The sequence below is a fragment of the Panthera onca genome, chromosome E1 (assembly GCF_046562875.1).
Source record: "Panthera onca isolate mPanOnc1 chromosome E1, mPanOnc1 haplotype 2, whole genome shotgun sequence".
Classification (NCBI taxonomy): Eukaryota; Metazoa; Chordata; class Mammalia; order Carnivora; family Felidae; genus Panthera; species Panthera onca.
This window is the reverse complement of record NC_138352.1, coordinates 53,388,657-53,406,823: the sequence shown is the minus strand read 5'-3', so window position 1 is coordinate 53,406,823 and position 18,167 is coordinate 53,388,657. Positions and strand designations below refer to the sequence as shown.

The 18,167-nt window shown below is 48.8% G+C and overlaps 1 protein-coding gene across 3 annotated transcripts in view; it reads right to left on the bottom strand.

The window, feature by feature from the left end:
• Nucleotides 1-3,977: 3,977 nt before the first annotated feature.
• Nucleotides 3,978-18,167, bottom strand: part of TTLL6 (tubulin tyrosine ligase like 6) — a 38,931-nt gene continuing 24,741 nt past the window's right edge. For 2 of the 3 annotated variants that reach the window (XM_081791257.1, XM_078437263.2), the window contains 6 exons: nt 17,730-17,918; nt 16,440-16,614; nt 15,029-15,289; nt 6,654-7,020; nt 5,530-5,766; nt 3,978-4,696 (listed from right to left, as the gene is read on the bottom strand). In XM_081791257.1, the coding sequence (XP_081647383.1) occupies nt 5,540-5,766; nt 6,654-7,020; nt 15,029-15,289; nt 16,440-16,614; nt 17,730-17,918 (1,219 nt within the window). In that variant the 3' untranslated portion in view covers nt 3,978-4,696; nt 5,530-5,539. The remainder of the gene's footprint in view (nt 4,697-5,529; nt 5,767-6,653; nt 7,021-15,028; nt 15,290-16,439; nt 16,615-17,729; nt 17,919-18,167) is intronic. The other variant, XM_081791258.1, reaches the window with a different exon arrangement.

Here is an 18,167-nt window from a genome sequence, read left to right as displayed (position 1 = left end):
TGGAGCCTGCTTGGAATTCTTTCTCCCTCTCTCTCTGCCCCTATGCTACTCGTGCTCTCTCTCACTCTCTCTCAAAATAAATAAACTAAGAAAAACTTCAAATGGCGGCCCAGGAAGTACATTCTCAAGGATTGAGAGGAAATCAGGAAGGAAGCCAGGAAAAGAAATCAGGGGCACCTGGTGGCTCGGTCGGTGAAATGTCCGACTTCGGCTCAGGTCACGGTCCCTGGGTTCATGGGTTCAAGGCCTGCATTGGGCTCTGTGCTGACAGCTCAGAGCCTGGAGCCTGCTTCCGATTCTGTGTCTCCCTCTCTCTCTGTCCTCCCCCGCTCATGCTCTGTTTCTCTCTCTCTCTCTGTCTCAAAAATAAACATTAAAAAAGAAAGAAAGAAAGAAAGAAGAAAGAAAGAAAGAAAGGAAGGAAGGACTTGTTTTGCTTCCCCCCATTCCTTTCCTCATGTTCTCTGGGGATAGTAGACGGTTCCAGAGTAAAGAGGAAGGGGGACCCTTGCTGAAGGTCACCCGAGACCAGTCAGAGCGTCTGGAGAGTAGCAGCGGATAGCAAGTGGGTAGCAAGTACCTGATGGGGAGGACATCTGCTCAGAGCAGTCACGATCCTCCCACCGCAAGGCAGCTCCCGGAGCCTCCAGCCACCTCCCCAGCCCGCAGGGCGCACGCAGGAGTCACAAAATAGCCTGGCCACGGCGCACTGCCTGCTTGGCTTTCCCAGGCTGCTGGTTAATAACGTAGAGTCATGGCTGAAGAATGCAAAATAATTGAAAGCAATGCTTCGTAAATTGCAGCTCCACGGTCTTCATTGCCTTCCTAACAATTTGCAAAACCCATTTCACTGCTTTTTTCGATTCCTTGAATTGAAACGCCGCTGTGTGCTGTAATTAAACTAAGCGACATGCCAGCTGTAAAGACAAGGGTTGTGAATGATTACATTGGGCTCATGTAATCATCCAGTGCGGGTGGGGGAGGACGCTTGAGCCAGCTGCCAATCGGCCTGACTTCCAGTCCCTGCTAGAGTGGATGGAGAACTAGAATCTGCGGTTGCCCTTTTAAGGCTAGGGAGAGGTTTCCCCGCCTGGCCTGTTGGAGGTGGGCTAGGCGTTGTCCAGTGTGGGGTGAGCCAGAGAAGTGGTCCCCAAACACGGCGATGCATTAGAGCCCTCTGAGGGAGTTCTCTAATCCAGGTCAACACCCTCCAGGTCAACTGACTACTCTGGTTTTCGGGGACCGGGAGCACACATATCTTGAAGCTGCCCCGGTGGTTTCTGAGCCTGGACAAGCTGCCCAGTCCAAGATGTCTATTTAAAAAAAAAAAAAAAATTTTTTTTTTTAATGTTTATTTTTGAGAGAGGGACAGAGTGCAAGCGGGGGGAGAGGGAGAGAGAGAGGGAGACAAAGAATCCAAAGCAGGCTCCAGGCTCTGATCCGTCAGCCCAGAGCCCGACGCAGGGCTCGAACTCACGGACCGTGAGATCATGACCTGAGCCGAAGTCGGACGCTCAACCGACTGAGCCACCCAGGCGCCCCTAGACTTTACTTCTTGACCACGTTCGGGGGTGTTTTTATTTTCTTCCACACTGCTGTGCCTCAGTACCACACCTCATCTTCCCCTTTTTTTTTCTTTACATTTATTTATTTTTGAGAAACAGAGTGAGACAAAGCATGAGCAGGGGAGGGGCAGAGAGAGGAGACACAGAATCTGAAGCAGGCTCCAGGCTCTGAGCAAGCAGTCAGCACAGAGCCTGATGCGGGGCTCGAACCCACAAACTGTGAGATCATGACCTGAGCCAAAGTCGGACGCTCAACCGACTGAGCCACCCGGGCGCCCCTCATCTCCACTTTTAAAAATCATATTTATCTCCCCCCGCCCTTAATTTTTTTTCCCCTTAATTTTAAGTAGGCTCCACACTCACCGTGGGGCTTGAACTCACGACCCTGAGATTAAGAGTCGCATACTCTACCGACTGAGCCAGCCAGGCGCCCCAAAAACATCTTCTTTTCCTGCCATTTCAAATATCACCTCTTCCAAAGAAGGGGACTTGATCCTCCCTGCTGGGTGGGAGGGCATTTCCCCCTCTCATCTAACAACACTCTTTATTAGTGGCACTTAAGTCAGGCTAGCTATCTGTGGGCTTGTCTTCTTCCACTGCACACGCCACGGGGGCAACGTCTGCCACGAGCATTTATTTTGTCCCGCAGGAGCATTTGGCGGACGGCTGTTCAGCGGGGGCCCTATGGGTGAACGGCAGGAGTGGGTGGGGCCTGCCATTTTGCCTTCTCTTTGGATAACCCAGAGCTGTTGAAGTCTCTTAAGCAGGACTGGCTACATAACGTGGTGGGTGCAAAATGAAAATGCGGGCCTCCTTGTTCAAAAATATTCAGGGGCGTCTGGGTGGCTCCCGTGGTTAAGCGTCTGACTCTTGATTTCAGCTCAAGTCACGATCTCATGGGTCATGAGTTTGAACCCCACATTAGGCTCTGCATTGTTAGTACGGAGCCTGAGGTTCTCTGTCTACCTCTCTCTCTGCCTCTCCCCTGCTCACTCTCTCTCTCTCTCTCTCTTTCTCTCAAAATAAATAAACAAACATTTTTTAAAAATAGAATTTCAAGGGGTGCCTGGGTGGCTCAGTCGGTTAAGCGTCCGACTTCGGCTCAGGTCACGATCTCGCGGTCCGTGAGTTTGAGCCCCGCGTCGGGCTCTGGGCTGATGGCTCGGAGCCTGGAGCCTGCTTCCGATTCTGTGTCTCCCTCTCTCTCTGCCCCTCCCCTGTTCATGCTCTGTCTCTCTCTGTCTCAAAAATAAATAAACGTTAAAAAATTAAAAAAAAAATAGAATTTCAAGAGGGTGACAACAGAGCATCTAACCAAGTGCAAGGCCACGTGAGACAACACAGACTGCACGCCCATGAAGCTGAGCCCGTTTCTGGGATCAAAGCTGTGGGCACCAAATTGTCCCCTAGAAAGACAAATCGTTCTGACTTCACCTCATTAAAAGACTTCCTTTTTATCAGCTCAGGAACCTTGACTGGCTGGGGCTGGTGACTAGGGAGAAAAGGGGAGAGATTGTAGACGTTCCAGAAAGCCCTATTTCAGCAAGGCTTACATCTTTTGTGTGGGCCAGGCTATGATCCGTATAGCCTGAAAATTGACAATGGAAAAATTGGCCTTGAGTCCGTCTACTTGGAGGGTCCTCAATGGTATTGGGAAAGGGCGAGCCAAGGGGGTTTAATCTTTTTTTCAATAATCTCTGTGCCCAATGTGGGGCTCAAACTCACAACCCCGAGATCAAGAGTCGCATGCTCTTCTGAGTGAGCCCGCCAGGCGCCTAGGCGGGGATGAAGGTGTTGTGTATGCGTGTCCTTCACAGCGGGACCCAAATGGCTTCTCCATTCACTCCTTTGGGTAACTGAGTGAGGAGAGCTGTGTGTGCTTCAAGTATCCCAGAACCCCCTGGCATCCTTGAGGCCAGAAATTCGTGCCAGTAGGAATTCATAAAGCAAAGCTGCATCAACATTGGGAAGCAGGTTCTTGACTTGGGACCTCACCCTTCTTCCACCGTTGCCCCAACCCCCCACCCCCGCCCCGCCTCCAAAGCTCCTCATTCCTGGGCTCTCAGGAAGAACAAGAGGGGCAAAATCTTGGATCACATTCCTTGGAGAGGGTAGAGAATGAACTGGCGGAATGAAATGCTACACCCGGAGTCTAGCCAGAACTGATGCTGGACAGGCACACCGCAGCCACCGTGCCCCCCGCCCCCTGCGCAAAGGGCCACCTTGGGCACTAGCCTCCCAGCAAGGAGGGCAGGGCCTACCATTCATCCAAAGAAATTCTTCAAAGGCTCCTGATGCATTTTCAGTGAATTTGGAGCTTTCTTACCAAGGAGTTGCTTGCGAGAACAATATCTCCCCCTTCCCCCTTCCCCCTTCCCATCCCCGCTCTGGATCAGGCTCACCACCCTACCATTGAGCGTGGCAATTTATTAATGCACACTTGAGGGGAAGATGCGTCATTTCTGCAGGTTGATGGAAGAAACATTGCACGCTGGGCACTCTCGCCTCACTTTTTTCTCCATCAGCAGGATCGATGTGGACCAGTGAGGGAGGGGGCACAAAGGTGGCACAGAGGTGGCTGGGGTGGGAGGAGGTCTGGTCTCAGGGCTCAGAATTCTCCATTCAGGGCTCAGAATTCTCCATGCAGGCCTGGCCCTTTCTCTGTCTTTTCTCTTCGAGGTTGAAAGCCAACTGACACAGGCCTGTTGGTGGACGGGGGGCTTTGCATCCCTGGAAGCTTTGAGTCCTTCCCTGAAACATGCCTCCCTTCACACTGCTCTACCTGGGGGGGAGGGGAGGGCGGGGGGGGGGGAGTGTTCTGGATGACGATGCCATCTGAGGGACCCGTAGGAATGCCACTGGTGGGGCAGCTGGGGTGGATCCTGGGGCAGCTCCAATACTTCTCATAAGTCACGGTCCTTCAGCACCAGAAGCTAACTGGGAGGGCACAAAAGGCAAGGCTGTTGGCCCACTGGTATTAATGGGAGGTAGTTGTAAGACCAGGATATCTAGATGAGGAAATAAAACTTTCCGTTGATCCTATGGACGTTGTAGACACTTTAAGAAAAGATAAATCATTTCCTGGGAATACGACGTGGAAAGGGAAACAATGGCAGAGATCCGGTCTGATTCTGGAAAAAAAAAAAAAAAAAAAAAAAAGATATGTGTATATATTTCCTTTAACTTTTTTTTTTTTTTTTTTTTTTTTTTGAGACAGAGAGAGACAGAGCGTGAGCAGGGGAGGGTAAGAGAGAGAGGGAGACACAGAATCGGAAACGGGTTCCAGGCTCTGAGCTGTCAGCACAGAGCCCGATGTGGGGCTCGAACTCACGGACCGCGAGATCATGACCTGAGCCGAAGTCGGACGCTCAACTGACTGAGCCACCCAGGTGCCCCTCTCTTAATCATCTTAAAATCTACACAAGGGGCTACTATCTCCCAAAAACTCAACGGTTGACACCTCTGAAGGCCTCGACTCAGTGACCCATCCACTGTGAAAGTGGCTCCAGAGGAAGGATGATGAGATCATAGTGATTTAAGTAGAAACACGGCAGGGCTCCTTTCTTCCCACGGGTCAAGATGGGCTCTCCGTTCACAGCAGAGCGGTAGAGAGGAAGAAACACGGGGTTATTTGTCCAGAACCCATCACTTGTGTGAGGTTGGGCGAGTCGTCTAATGTCCCCAAACCTCGATTCTCTTCATCTGCCAGTTGAGGACAAAGTAATGATGTCTTCGTGCCAACCTCGCAGCATGTGACCTGAGGATCACGTGAGATATGGTACGTCGCCTTGACGTGTGGAAGGTATGACACTGACCAAAGAAAGCCCCAGAACTCGGACCTCTGCTCTAGTACGCGTGTCCTTTATCACTCCAGCCGTCCACCTGCCCATCCGACATTCCAGAAATACGTACCTGTGGTGCCCGCCAATCAGCAAGCACGCGAAGGGAATATGGGCGGACCTACCTGGTTCCGCTCACATCCTCTTGGGCCAGCGATCGGGCTGTGACTGGACGCTTCCCCCGTGGCTTCGGCCAGGCCTCGGATCCAGTCGGGCTGGGGTGGCGACCACCAGCAGATCCTTCAGAGAAACATTGTAGCTCGGACGATGGTGCAGGAGGACAAGGGAGGACACGTGCAGCCGCCTCTTCCTGCCAGAGCTTTGGCCGCCCCAGCAGCACTCCCAGGGCAGGGAGTGGTTTTCTGGAAAGGCAAAGTCATTGGCATCGTCGACGTGTGCCGCTGGACTCGGCACACCTCCCACTAGGGTCCCCTGGCCTCAAACCGCCTGAGGTTCCTCAATCCGAATCAGCCACCGCTCCTCTCCTCCAAGTAGTTTCTCTTCCTGTTGCCAGACTGAATGCCCCTCACCCAATACCCTGTGACTCAGCTGGATGCAGCTCATTTGAATGAGAAGCAGGAAATTGAACAGGGTACTTGTCAAAAGCATTCTATTGGGGGGGGAGGGAGGAGCGGGGCACCTGAGTGGCTCAGTGGGTTGAGCATCCGGCTTCAGCTCAGGTCATGAGCTCTCGGTTCACGAGTTCGAGCCCCTCATCGAGCTCGTTGCTGTCAGCCCAGACAGATCCTTGGTCTCCCTCTCTCTCTGCCCCTCCCCCGCTTGCTCTCTCTCTCTCTCTCTCTCTCTCTCTCAAAAATAAATAAGACATTAAAAGGAGAAAAAAAGGTCCCAGGACACTGGGTGGCTCAGTCGGTTAAGCATCAGACTCTTGATTTCAGCTCAGGTCATGATCTCACAGTTCACGGGGGTCTCTCTCTCTCTTCTCTCTCTTCCCCTCCCCCGCTCGCATTCTCCCTCCCTCTCTGTCCCTCTCTCAAAATAAATAAATGAACATTTAAAAGAAAAATACTTTTTTTTTTTTTTGCCTTTTTTTGTGTTTCTGGTAAGACTAGAGACTCCTTAAGGACACGGCTTATGACTCCACCATCAGGCTGGGGTCTCCCATCTGCCTGAGGGCAGGGGCTGCGTCCCCCACCCCAGAATGGCCACTCCTCAAAGAGGAGGACTGGTTCCGTTGGTGGCTCCACCCCCTAGGCCCTTGGCACATGCCATGCGCGCTGGCACTCACGTGACTTGTTACTCAGCACCAGCTTTGGGTTGTCCTGAGCTGGGAACAGGGACAGCTTCTCCCTCAGGGGAACCCTGGTGAGTAGCTCTGACATCAGACTCTGCTTCCTCGTGTCACTCTTCAGCAAAGCCCAGCTCTGGTTCAGATTTCCTAAGAAGCTCTGGGAATTTGTCGGCAGAGAAATTTTCGAGATTTTCCCCTGGAGGAGGTGCTGGGAGATGTGGTGCTGCCTGTATTTCAAGACCGCCTTGTCCGTCTTGGGGCTACTGCACTCAGAGCTGGTTTTCGCGGTCATGCTAGGCAGAGACTCCGGGGAGTCTGAGTCCTGGGTGGTGGAATCTGGGGAGGTTTCCACTGAGGTTAAGGGCTGGAAGAGAAAAATAGCCCAAAATGAGATTGTCGAAGCCTAGGGCTCCTTCCTATGCCTTCTGGATTCCAACAAAGTCAGCCAAGCTCATCAGCAGCAAGAAAGATTAAGTCAAATGGTTTCCTCACCGGGAATTGGTTAAACAAACATTAGGGCAGAGGATCGGGGAGGGGGGGCGTCCACAGAACTTTCTTTGTTGTTGTTGTTTTTATTTTATTTTTTATTTTTAAAAAAAAATTTTTTTTTCAACGTCTTTTATTTATTTTTGGGACAGAGAGAGACAGAGCATGAACGGGGGAGGGGCAGAGAGAGAGGGAGACACAGAATCGGAAACAGGCTCCAGGCTCCGAGCCATCAGCCCAGAGCCCGACGCGGGGCTCGAACTCACGGACCGCGAGATCGTGACCTGGCTGAAGTCGGACGCTTAACCGACTGCGCCACCCAGGCGCCCCTGTTGTTGTTGTTTTTAATACAAGAGAGATTTTAAACACTCGAGATTGCTCATCTGAAAAATAGGTATTCAGGGACACTCAGGCACTGCCAATGAGAAGGTAGACTGATACGGCCATTTTGGTGAACCATCTAGAAACAGTTAATAAGATTACAAATACAGTATGACTCAGCATTTCTGCTTCTAGGTATACATACCGAATGAGTTATTAGATAGCTCCTTTTCAAAAAAAGTGTATACGCCAATGTTCCCAGCAACATTATTCACAATAGCCAAAAGGTGGACATAACCCATTTGTCCACCAACAGAGGAAAGAAGAAACAGAATGTGGAACATGCATCCAATGGAATACTATTCGGCCTTAAAAAGGAAAGAAATTCTGATATATGTTGCAACATGTGCGGACTTTGAAAATGTGATGCTAAGTAAAATAAGCCCAACACAACAGTATAAACGTTGTATGACTCTTCTTCTCTGGGGTACCTAGAGTGGTCATAGAGGCAGTAAAATAGAGAGGAATGAAGTAAGGCAGAAGAAACATTTGAAGAACTAGTAGCCATAAACTTCTCGAACCTGGTGAAAGACAGCAATTTACAAGACCAATAAGCTCAAGACTCCTAAGCAGAACGAATACGAATAAAATGGCATCCAGATGGGGGCGTCTGGCTGGCTCAGTCAGAAGAGCACGCGACTCTTGATCTCGAGGTAGTGAGTTCAAGCCCCACACTGGAGGTGGAGATTTCTTTAAAAAAAAAGAAAAGAAAAAAAGAGACTCTTCCAAAAGGAAATGATACCCATACACATCACAGTCAAAGAGCTGAAATCTGGAGATAAAGGGAACAGCCAGAGAAAAATGACACATTATATACAGCAGACAGTATTATGGATACCGTTGACTTCTCATTAAAAAAAGAAAAAGAAGATGGGAAGATAATGGAACTTTTCTTTTTTAAGCCTTTCCTCTTAATTCTTTTATTTTTTTATTTTTTTTTAAAGGAATCTTCCCTTCTTTTTTTTTTTTTTAACGTTTATTTATTTTTCAGACAGAGAGAGACACAGCATGAACGGGGGAGGGGCAGAGAGAGAGGGAAACACAGAATCGGAAGCAAGCTCCAGGCTCTGAGCCATCAGCCCAGAGCCCGACGCGGGGCTCGAACCCGCGGACCGCGAGATCGTGACCTGAGCCGAAGTCGGACGCTTAACCGACTGAGCCACCCAAGCGCCCCGCCTCTTAATTCTTTTAAATATTATGACTGTTTAAAGCAAAATTTTGGGGGCTCTTGGCTGGCTCAGTCAGTGGAGCATGGAACTCTTTTTTTTTTTTTTTTAATTTTCAAACGTTTATTTATTATTGAGAGACAGAGAGACACAGAGAATGAGCAGGAGAGGGTAGAGAGATGGGGAGACACAGAATCCAAAGCAGGCTCCAGGTTCTGAGCTGTCAGCTCAGAGCCCAATGCGGGGCTCGAACTCACAAACCATGAAATCATGACCTGAGCCGAAGTCAGACACTTAACCGACTGAACCACCCAGGTGATCGGAGCATGGAACTCTTAATCTCAGGGTTGAGTTCAAGCCCCACAGTGGGGGTAGGGATTACTTAAAAATAAAGTTTAGGGGCACCTGGGTGGCTCAGTCAGTTAAGCATCTGACTTCGGCTCAGGTCATGATCTCGCGGTTTGTGAGTTTGAGCCCCACGTCGGGCTCTGTGCTGACAGCTCAGAGCCTGGAGCCTGCTTGGGAGTCTGTGTCTCCCTCTCTCTCTGCCCCTCCGCTGCTCACATCGTCTTTCTCTCTCTCTCTCTCTCTCTCTCTCTCAAAAATAAGCAAAAACATAAAAAAAGTAAATAAACATTAAAAAATAATAAAAAATTAATTAAAAAAGTAAAGCTAAAAAAAGCAAAATTTATAACACTGTGTTGTGGGATTTGTAATGTACATTAGCACAAAAGAGGGAATAATTTTCCTATATTCAGAATGAAATCCATTACCTCTTAAGTAGATTCTGACAGGCTGGAGATGCATTTTGCAATCCTTAGAACAACCACTAAAAAAATGCAAAAATTATCACTAACTAACTAAATGAATGAATTAAAACTAACAAATATTCAGGGTTTTAATTTTAATTTTTTTTTTTTTTTTTTATGTTTCTTTTTAAGAGGGAGAGAGACAGAGCACAAGCTGGGCAGGGGCAGAGTGAGAATGAGACACAGAATCCAAAGCAGCCTCCAGGCTCTGAGCAGTCAGCACAGAGCCCGACGCGGGGTTCGAACTCACAGACCGCAAGATCATGACCCAAGCCGAAGTCGGACACTCAACTGAGTGAACCACCCAGGCGCCCCATAAATATTCAGTTTTTTAAAGAAAACCTTTATTTGTTTTAAGTTTATTTGTTTTTGAGAGAGAGAGAAAGCATGATGGAGCAGCGGGGGGGGGGGGGGGAGAGAGAGAGAGAGAGAGAGAGAGAGAGAGAGAGAGAGAGAATCCCAAGCAGGTTCCATGCTGTCAGCGCAGAGCTTGACCCAGGGCTCCAACTCACAAACCATGAGATCATGACCTGAGCCAAAACCAAGAGTAGGATGTCCAACTGACTGAGTCACCCAGGCAGCCCACAAAAATTCAATTTTCAACTAGCCCAAAAGAAGGGAGAAAAGGAGGAACACAAGGAAAAAAGCAAAAACAGAAGAGATGAATAGAAAACAAACAACAAAAGTTCAGCTCTAAATTCAATGGTATTAATAGCTGTATTAAATGAAAATGGAGTAAATGCCCTAATTAGAAAGCAGAGGTTATTATACTGGATAAAAAAAAAAAAAAAACGAGATCCGGGGCGCCTGGGTAGCTCAGTCAGTTAAACGTCTGACTTCAGCTCAGGTCATGATCTCATGGTCTGTGAGTTCGAGCCCAGCACAGGGCTCTGTACTTACAGCTCAGACCCTGCTTCAGATTCTGTCTCCCTCTCTCTCTCTGCCCCTCCCCCACTCTCACTATGTCTCTGTCTCTGAAAAATGAATAAACCTTAAAAAATTAAAAAAAGCAAGATCCACTTATGTCTGCCTATAAGAGATACTCTTTAAATATAATGAGAAAAAAATGTTGAAAATAAAAAGATATACCATGCAAATACTAACCATAATCAGCTGAAGTGGTTATATTAATGTCAAACAAAATAGACCCTTACACAAGGAGTATTATCTGGGATAAGGAGGATTTTATCATTTCATGATTGAAAAAAGGGTCAATATACCAAAAAGACAAAATAATTGCAAACGTGTGCCTAATAAAAGAGCACAGAGCCTGACACGGGGCTCGAATCCACGAATGGGGAAATCATGACCTGAGCCGAAGTCAGATGCTTAACCAACTGAGCCACCCAGGAGCTCCAGTTTATTTACTTATTTTGAGAGAGACAGAGATAAAAAACCAGCAGGGGAGGGCAGAAAGAAGGGTAGACAGAGGATCCAAAGCAGGCTCTGCACTGACAGCAGAGAGTCTGATGTGGGGCTCAAACTCATGAACTGTAAGATCATGACCTGAGCTGAAGTCAGATGCTTAACTGACTGAGCCACCCAGCTGCCCCACAGGAAAGCCTTTTCAATAAACAGTGTTAGAGGGGTGCCTGAGTGGTTCAGTTGGTTAAGCGTCTGACTCTTGATTTCGGCTCAGGTCATGATCTCACGGTCATGAGATCAAGTCCCACATCAGGCTGCACATTGGGCATGGAGGGTGCTTAAGATTCTCTCTCTCCTTCTTCCTCTGTCCCTCCCCTGCCTCCTCTCTTTCTCTCTCTCTCAAAAAAAAAAAAAAAGTCTTTTTAAAAAATTTTTTAAAATAGTGTTCAAAATAGCAACACATATGGGAAAAACAAACCCTGGTTCCCATCACCAAGCATACCCAAAAATTAATTTGAAATGGATCATGGACCTATACACAAAGCTAAAGATATAAAGCTTTTAGGAAAGAACTAAGAGAACATCTTTATGACCTGGAAGTACATGAAATTTCTTAAATAGGACACAGAAAGCAATAAGAGAAAAATTGATAAACTTCATCAAAATTAAAATCTTTCACGAATCAAAGGCACGAGTAAGAAAAAGAAGCCATGGGGCCCCTGGGGGGCTCAGTCAGCTAAGTGTCCGACTTCGGCTCAGGTCATGATATCGCAGTTCGTGAGTTCGAGCCCCGAGTCGGGCTCTGTGCTGACAGCTCAGAGCCTGGAGCCTGCTTCGGATTCTGTGTCTCCCTCTCTCTCTGCCCCTCCCCTGTTTGTGCCCTGTCCCTCTCTCTCTCAAAAATAAAGATTAAAAAAAAAAAAAACTTAAAAAAAAAGGAAAGGAAAAGAATAAGCAGGTTTCCAGGATATACAAAGAATTCCTACAAGTCAATAATAAAAAGATAAAAAATCCTAACTTTTCAAAGAGAGGGAAGCAAAAACTTGACAGACTCTTCACAAAGAAAGATAATACGAATGACCAACATGCACCTGACAAAGTCTCAAAACAGTTAACGACCAGGGCACTGCAAATTAAAACTACAAAGTGAAATCACAAATAGCCAGTAGAGTAGCTGAAATTTAAAAAGCAGATAACCCCAAATGTGGACAGAGGGACAAATGGAACTCTCACTCATTGTCAGTGGAAATGTACAAATGATACAATCACTTTAAATAAAGATTTTGTAGTTTCTTATAAAGTTCGACATAGATCTACACCTTGACCTAGCAAACTTCTTCTAGGTAGTTACCCAAGAGAAATGAAAACATATGTCCACAAAGACTTGTACAGCAATGTTCATAGAAACTTTAATCACAGTAGCAATAAAAAAATAAAAACTGGGAACAACCCACATGTCCATCAACAGGAGAATGATAAACTGCAGTAGATTTGTACAATAGATTATAATTCAGCAATGAAGAACCAACTATTGATATACCCAACAACATGAATGGATCTCAGATATAATATTCAGCTAAAGAAGACAGACACAAAAGAATATGTACTATTTTATTCCATTTATATAAGATTCTAGAATAGGCAAAATAGTCCAAGGTCAAAAAAGCCAGGGTCAGGATCCCTTGTCCTTGAATGACGGACACAGGGAACGGGGTGGGGGGGGGTGGTGGTGAGGGGGACAATTGCCAGGAAAAGGGCAGGAGGGAATTTTCTGGAGATGTCAGAAATTTCTACACTGTGACAGGGATAGAGGTTACATAGATGTGTTTATTTATCAGAATCGTACAGTTAAGATTTGACCATTTCAGGGTGGCTGGCTGGCTCAGTCAGAACAGCATGTGACTCTGGATTCAAGTTCAAGCCTCACATTGGGTAGAGAGATTACTTAAGTACATAAACTTTTCAAAAAATTTTGAGCATTTCAATGCACCCAAATTTAACCTTAAAAAAAGAAAAGAAAAAAAAAAAAACAGGGCTCAACAAGAAAAAGACTGGGTCATAGAATGAGATAAATAACCCAATCACATTTAAATAAAGTTTAAGTGCATGCATTAAAAAAAAAAAAAATCTCTACTGGGGCATCTGGGTGGCTCAGTGGGTTAAGCATTGACTTCAGCTCAGGTCATGATCTCGCGGTTCATGGGGTCGAGCCCTGCGTCGGGCTCTGTGCTGACCGCTCAGAGCCTGGAGCCTGCTTCGGATTCTGTGTCTCCCTCTCTCTTTGTCCCTCACCTGCTCACACTCTGTCTGTCTGTCTCTCAAAAATAAACATTAAAAAAAAAATCTCTGCCAAGAAACACACTAACCAAAGATGGTGAATAAGCATAAAGATAAAAGGAAAAAAATAAGTAAATGAAAGACACAAAGGCTTTGAATGAACCAAGGATTTTTACTGAATCAGCCCTCTGCATATGAAATCCAAAAAAGAAAAAAAAAGACAATAAAATGTTGTTGCCTTATTTTTTGAAAACCTCTTTAGAGTAAGCAGTACCGCTTAAAGTCTTAGATTAATGAGAAGAGAACAGAGGCAGTCTTAAGAAGTCACACGAATATTAAAATAACAGCTAATGCTTCCGGAGTCCTGTGCAACAGGCACCACTCTAAACCTCTTTTTCCCTTTTTTTTTTTTTAAAGTTTATTTATTTTGAGAGAGAGAACACGCACGCAGGAGCACTCGTGCGAGTTGGCGAGGGACAGAAAGAGAGGGAGAGAAAAGAGAGAATCCCAAGCAGGGACCGTGCGGTCAGCTCAGAGCCCGACGTGGGGCTGGATCCCATGAACCACGAGATCATGACCCGAGCCCAAATCAAGAGCCGGACACGTAACTGACTGAGCCACCCAGGTGCCCCGAAATATTTTCGTCAATTCTTTCATTTAACACTCAAAGTAATCCTCTGTAGTTATTATTATTAAATGACCATTTTCTCAATGAGTAATCTAAGGCTTGGGGAGATAAGAGTGACTAGACAAAAGTCATATAGGAGACTCCAGGATCCAAGTATCCAAACAGAGGCAGCCAGATCCTAATTCATACTCTTTATTCTTTTTTTTTTTTTATTGCAGTAAAATAAACACACACACACACACACACACACACACACACACAAAGATTTACCATCTTAACCTTTAAAAAAATTTTTTTAATGTTTTTTTTAAATTTCTTTTTCTTAACATTTATTTATTTTTGAGACAGAGAGAGACAGAGCATGAACAGGGGAGGGTCAGAGAGAGAGAGGGAGACACAGAATGTGAAACAGGCTCCAGGCTTTGAGCTGTCGGCACAGAGCCCCTGTCGGGGCTCGAACTCACGGACCTCGAGATCATGACCTGAGATGAAGTCGGACGCTCAACCGGCTGAGCCACCCAGGCGCCTCTTTAATGTTTATTTTTGAGAGAGAGACAGAGCATGCACAAGGGAGGGGCGGAGAGAGGGAGACACAGAATCCGAAGCAGGCTCCAGGCTCGGAGCTGTCGGCACAGAGCCCGACGCGGGCCTCGAACTCACAAACCGCGAGATCATGACCTGAGACGAAGTCGGACGGCCAACCGACAGAGCCACCCAGGCGCCCCTTAAGATTTTACTTTTAAGTGATCTCCCCACCCAACATGGGGCTTGAACTTACAACCCCAAGATCAAGAGTCGCTTGCTCCCCCGACTTAGCCAGCCAGGAGCCCCCCCTAAGCACTTTTCTGGAAAATTTTTTTTCAGTGTGTGTCTACGTACGGATGAAATAAAATGGATTTCTACTGTGGGCTATGGTTAGAAACTTGAAAAACACTTACACCGCTCTATACTGCACTTGGGCTGAGCCGAGCCGAGGCCCAACAACGCTGAAGCTTTTCCAGTAGTTAAAGTACAGTCGTGACCCAGCGCTTGGTGGGCCTGTGATTAACATTTGAAAAGCCCTAGAAGTAAGGGTCCGTTCTCCTAGCAGGTATGCTATTCCACAACTCGGGCTTCCCAGGTGGGGAAATCGAGGCTTGAGCGGCTCACTCAGAGACAGACAGTGAGGACTCAGGGGTAGAGAAGGGACCAGAAAGCAAGACTCCTCCTACCACTGCCCCCTGAGCTCAGCCCTCTGGGGAGGTGGAGGACTCTACTCACCTCAGTGCTGGTGAATATGTTCATTGCGGAGGCGGACTTGACCTCCTTGTTTCTGGAGAGGGGGTTACCGAGCTCCAGCCCCGGGCAGCCGAGAAGGCTCGAGTGCCTCAGGTCAGGTGCAGAGGTGTGCCGCCGTGCAGGGCCGGCCTCTTTTGTGGGGGCCTCCGGGGCGAGGCTGCTGTCTGTCTCATTTGTCTTTGCATCTCTGACACTCAAGAGCAACTCAGGTGTGCAGGACACTAACGTCAATGGCTGGAGATTCTGGGAAGGGAGGAAACCAAACATGGCCCGTGGGAACCCAGCTGTGTCCATTTCCAGATGCATCTGCACCCAGGGTAGGTGCCAAGGAGAAGAGAAGGAAAGCAATTGGTACCAAAGTGTCTCTAATCCGTGGTTCTAGAGGGCTCATGGATGGTTTCATGGCATCTCTGAGCCACTTAAGACTGTAGTTTGTTTTGTTTTAATTTTTTTTTTAACGTTTATTTATTTTTGAGACAGAGAGAGACAGAGAGAGAGGGAGACACAGAATCTGAAACAGGCTCCAGGCTCTGAGCGGTCAGCACAGAGCCCGACGCGGGGCTCGAACTCACGGACCGCGAGATCGTGACCTGAGCCGAAGTCGGCCGCTTAACCGACTGAGCCACCCAGGCGCCCCAAAGACTGCAGTTTTAAAACTGTACCTTTGTATATTTTCTGGCAAGAGGTTCCATAGCTTTTATCAGATTCTCAAAGGGCCTACAACCCTAACAAAGTTATAAAAAACATAGAAAAAAAAAAAAAGATCCTGCTCTAATCTTGCCCCTTCAGGCGAGTGTTGGAGAAAAAGGAGATGGTTCAAAAAGCCAGCGTGAGTCCTTCCACCGAGCCAGAAGAGACAGTGTGGCAGAGAGGGGGAATCCAAAGATTCAGAGGGTAGGACAACTGGACAGCTGGCCCACAGGCCGGGGCTGGGCCACACACGCTGAGCAGCGGGCAGGCTGGAAGGACCCACCTGTGGTCAGTCACCCCATGTAACGGGGAGGGTCCTGCGTCCCTAATGCTCTTCTCTGCGCCCCACCCCCACCCCCACCCCAGCTGTGCCCCTGGCCTGCTGGAGGCGAGCATTCCAACCCAAGCTGGAGGTGGGACCTATGAGTACAAGTGGGCCCGGAGCCCGCGGCCTACATGGGGACCGTGCCTGGCCTCCTAGCTGCTTTCACTCCCACTGGAGGGCTGGTGAGCGTCTGAAGGACGCCGGGCTCCTTGTGACTTCCAGGCCCCCCTGCCTCCTGGGGCCCAGCCCTCCATGCAGCCCCCCATTCCTTTAGTGCGTCAGGGCTCTGGGCAGGGGCCTCCTCAGCAGCCCCCCACGGACCGGCCCCAGCCGAGGAAGGGTGCTGGGCACACGGGCGCCCCTCCCCGCCGGGTTTACTTGTCTGGAGACGGGGGCCGTGGCCTTGTGTTCCTGCTGTGGTTTCTGTGGCCAGCTCCTCGCGCTCTTGCCCCTCGCTCGCTCGCCGGCCGACTCCCCCTGCGTCTCTGCCTTCTTCTCTTTCGTTTGGAAGGATTTTTTCTCCTGTTTGAGTCTCAGCTCCTGGATCAGCTGCCTGTCCGTGAGGAACAGCGAGCGTCAGGGAGGTGAGGGGTGGGCTGCAAATGCGGGCTATTGTCCCCTGAGGGGGGGGGGGATGAGACTCGGCAAAGAAGGGCAATGCTCCACATGTCCTTCCCCCAGCGTGTCCGGCCTGCATCCATGACATTGCAGGGCACAGAGCAGGAGGTGGGGGGAGGGGGGAGGCATTCCTCCCACCAGACCATTCCCAGCCTGGGGAACAGCATCCAGGGAGACACGCAAAGCAAGCGGCTCTACGGGGCTCCACCCCCTTGTCTCTGTCTCCGCTTCCCAACGGGCCAAAGGCCACGCGTGGCAGGTGCCAGGAAGAGGGTTAGGGTAGGCGGCCAAACCAAGGGGCCCCCGTGTTGGACCACTACACCTCTCTGGCCAATGACGTAGTGGGACTAACTCGGTCACCCGGGTCAGGAGACAGAGATTCCGATCTCTCTTTTGCCATCACCTGCTATGTGACCCCTTCTGGGCTCTGACCTCCCCTTCCATAAAACGAGTGATGGGTAGGGATTAGACGGGACAGGATGAGTCCCTTCCAGCTCTTAGGTTTCCTACCTGTGGGGATTCAGGAGTTCTGAAGGACTGGGAATTCTGGAGAGGGGTGAGGGTGCCTCTCTCAGGGGCGAGTCTCTAGAAACAGCCACGTATCCACTTAACGCCCCACACCGGGGTATCTTAGCATTCCTGGTCCTTGTGAGACCAAAGCAAATATATCCCTGGCAACTCCCAGGTTGGGGACTGAAGCTCAAAGACCCTTCTCGTGGGGCACCTGGGTGGCTAAGTCAGTTGAGCGTCCAACTCTTGATTCCGGCTCAGGTCGTGATCTCACAGTCTGTGGGCTGGAGCCCCGCATCGGGCTCTGCGCTGACAGCTCAGAGCCTGGAGCCTGCTTCGGATTCTGTGTCTCCCTCTCTCTCTCTGCCCCTCCCCTGCTCACGCTGTGTCTCTCTCTCTCAAAAATAAATAAACATTAAACAATTTAAAAAATAAATAAATAAAAGACCCTCCTCGCTGTGCCAGGCCAGTCACCCTAAAGGTCAAGTATAATGTCCCCCCCACCCCGACACCCACCCACCTCACCCAGAGCCTTCCTACCGGGCATACACCTCCCGAGCCCTGGAGGCAACAGTATTCTGGAAGAGAGAGCTGTTTCCCTGGAAAAACTTCTCATACTTCTCCGCATTCAGAGTAGGATAAATCAGGCGGAACCCTCCACAGTTTTCCTTCTCGTACTTCTCAGTTTTCTCTAACCACACAGCCTGGAAACCCTTGACCTCCTCGATCCTGTTGGGGAACAGAATGCAAGGCTGCTGTAGATTTTCTAGGAAGGGACGTGCCAAGCTGGATGTCACCTGGGGCCAGGCGGAGGCCTCGCACACAACGGCAGTCAACCCGTATTTGCTAAATAAATGTGCGGGACTGATTCTAGCCCTCTCGGGACAGCCGTTGTCATGAGGCACTAAACGCTGGTTAGGACAGTCTTTCCGACTGCTCACCAAGGTCTCTCGTCATACAAGATCCCAGTTTCCCCTT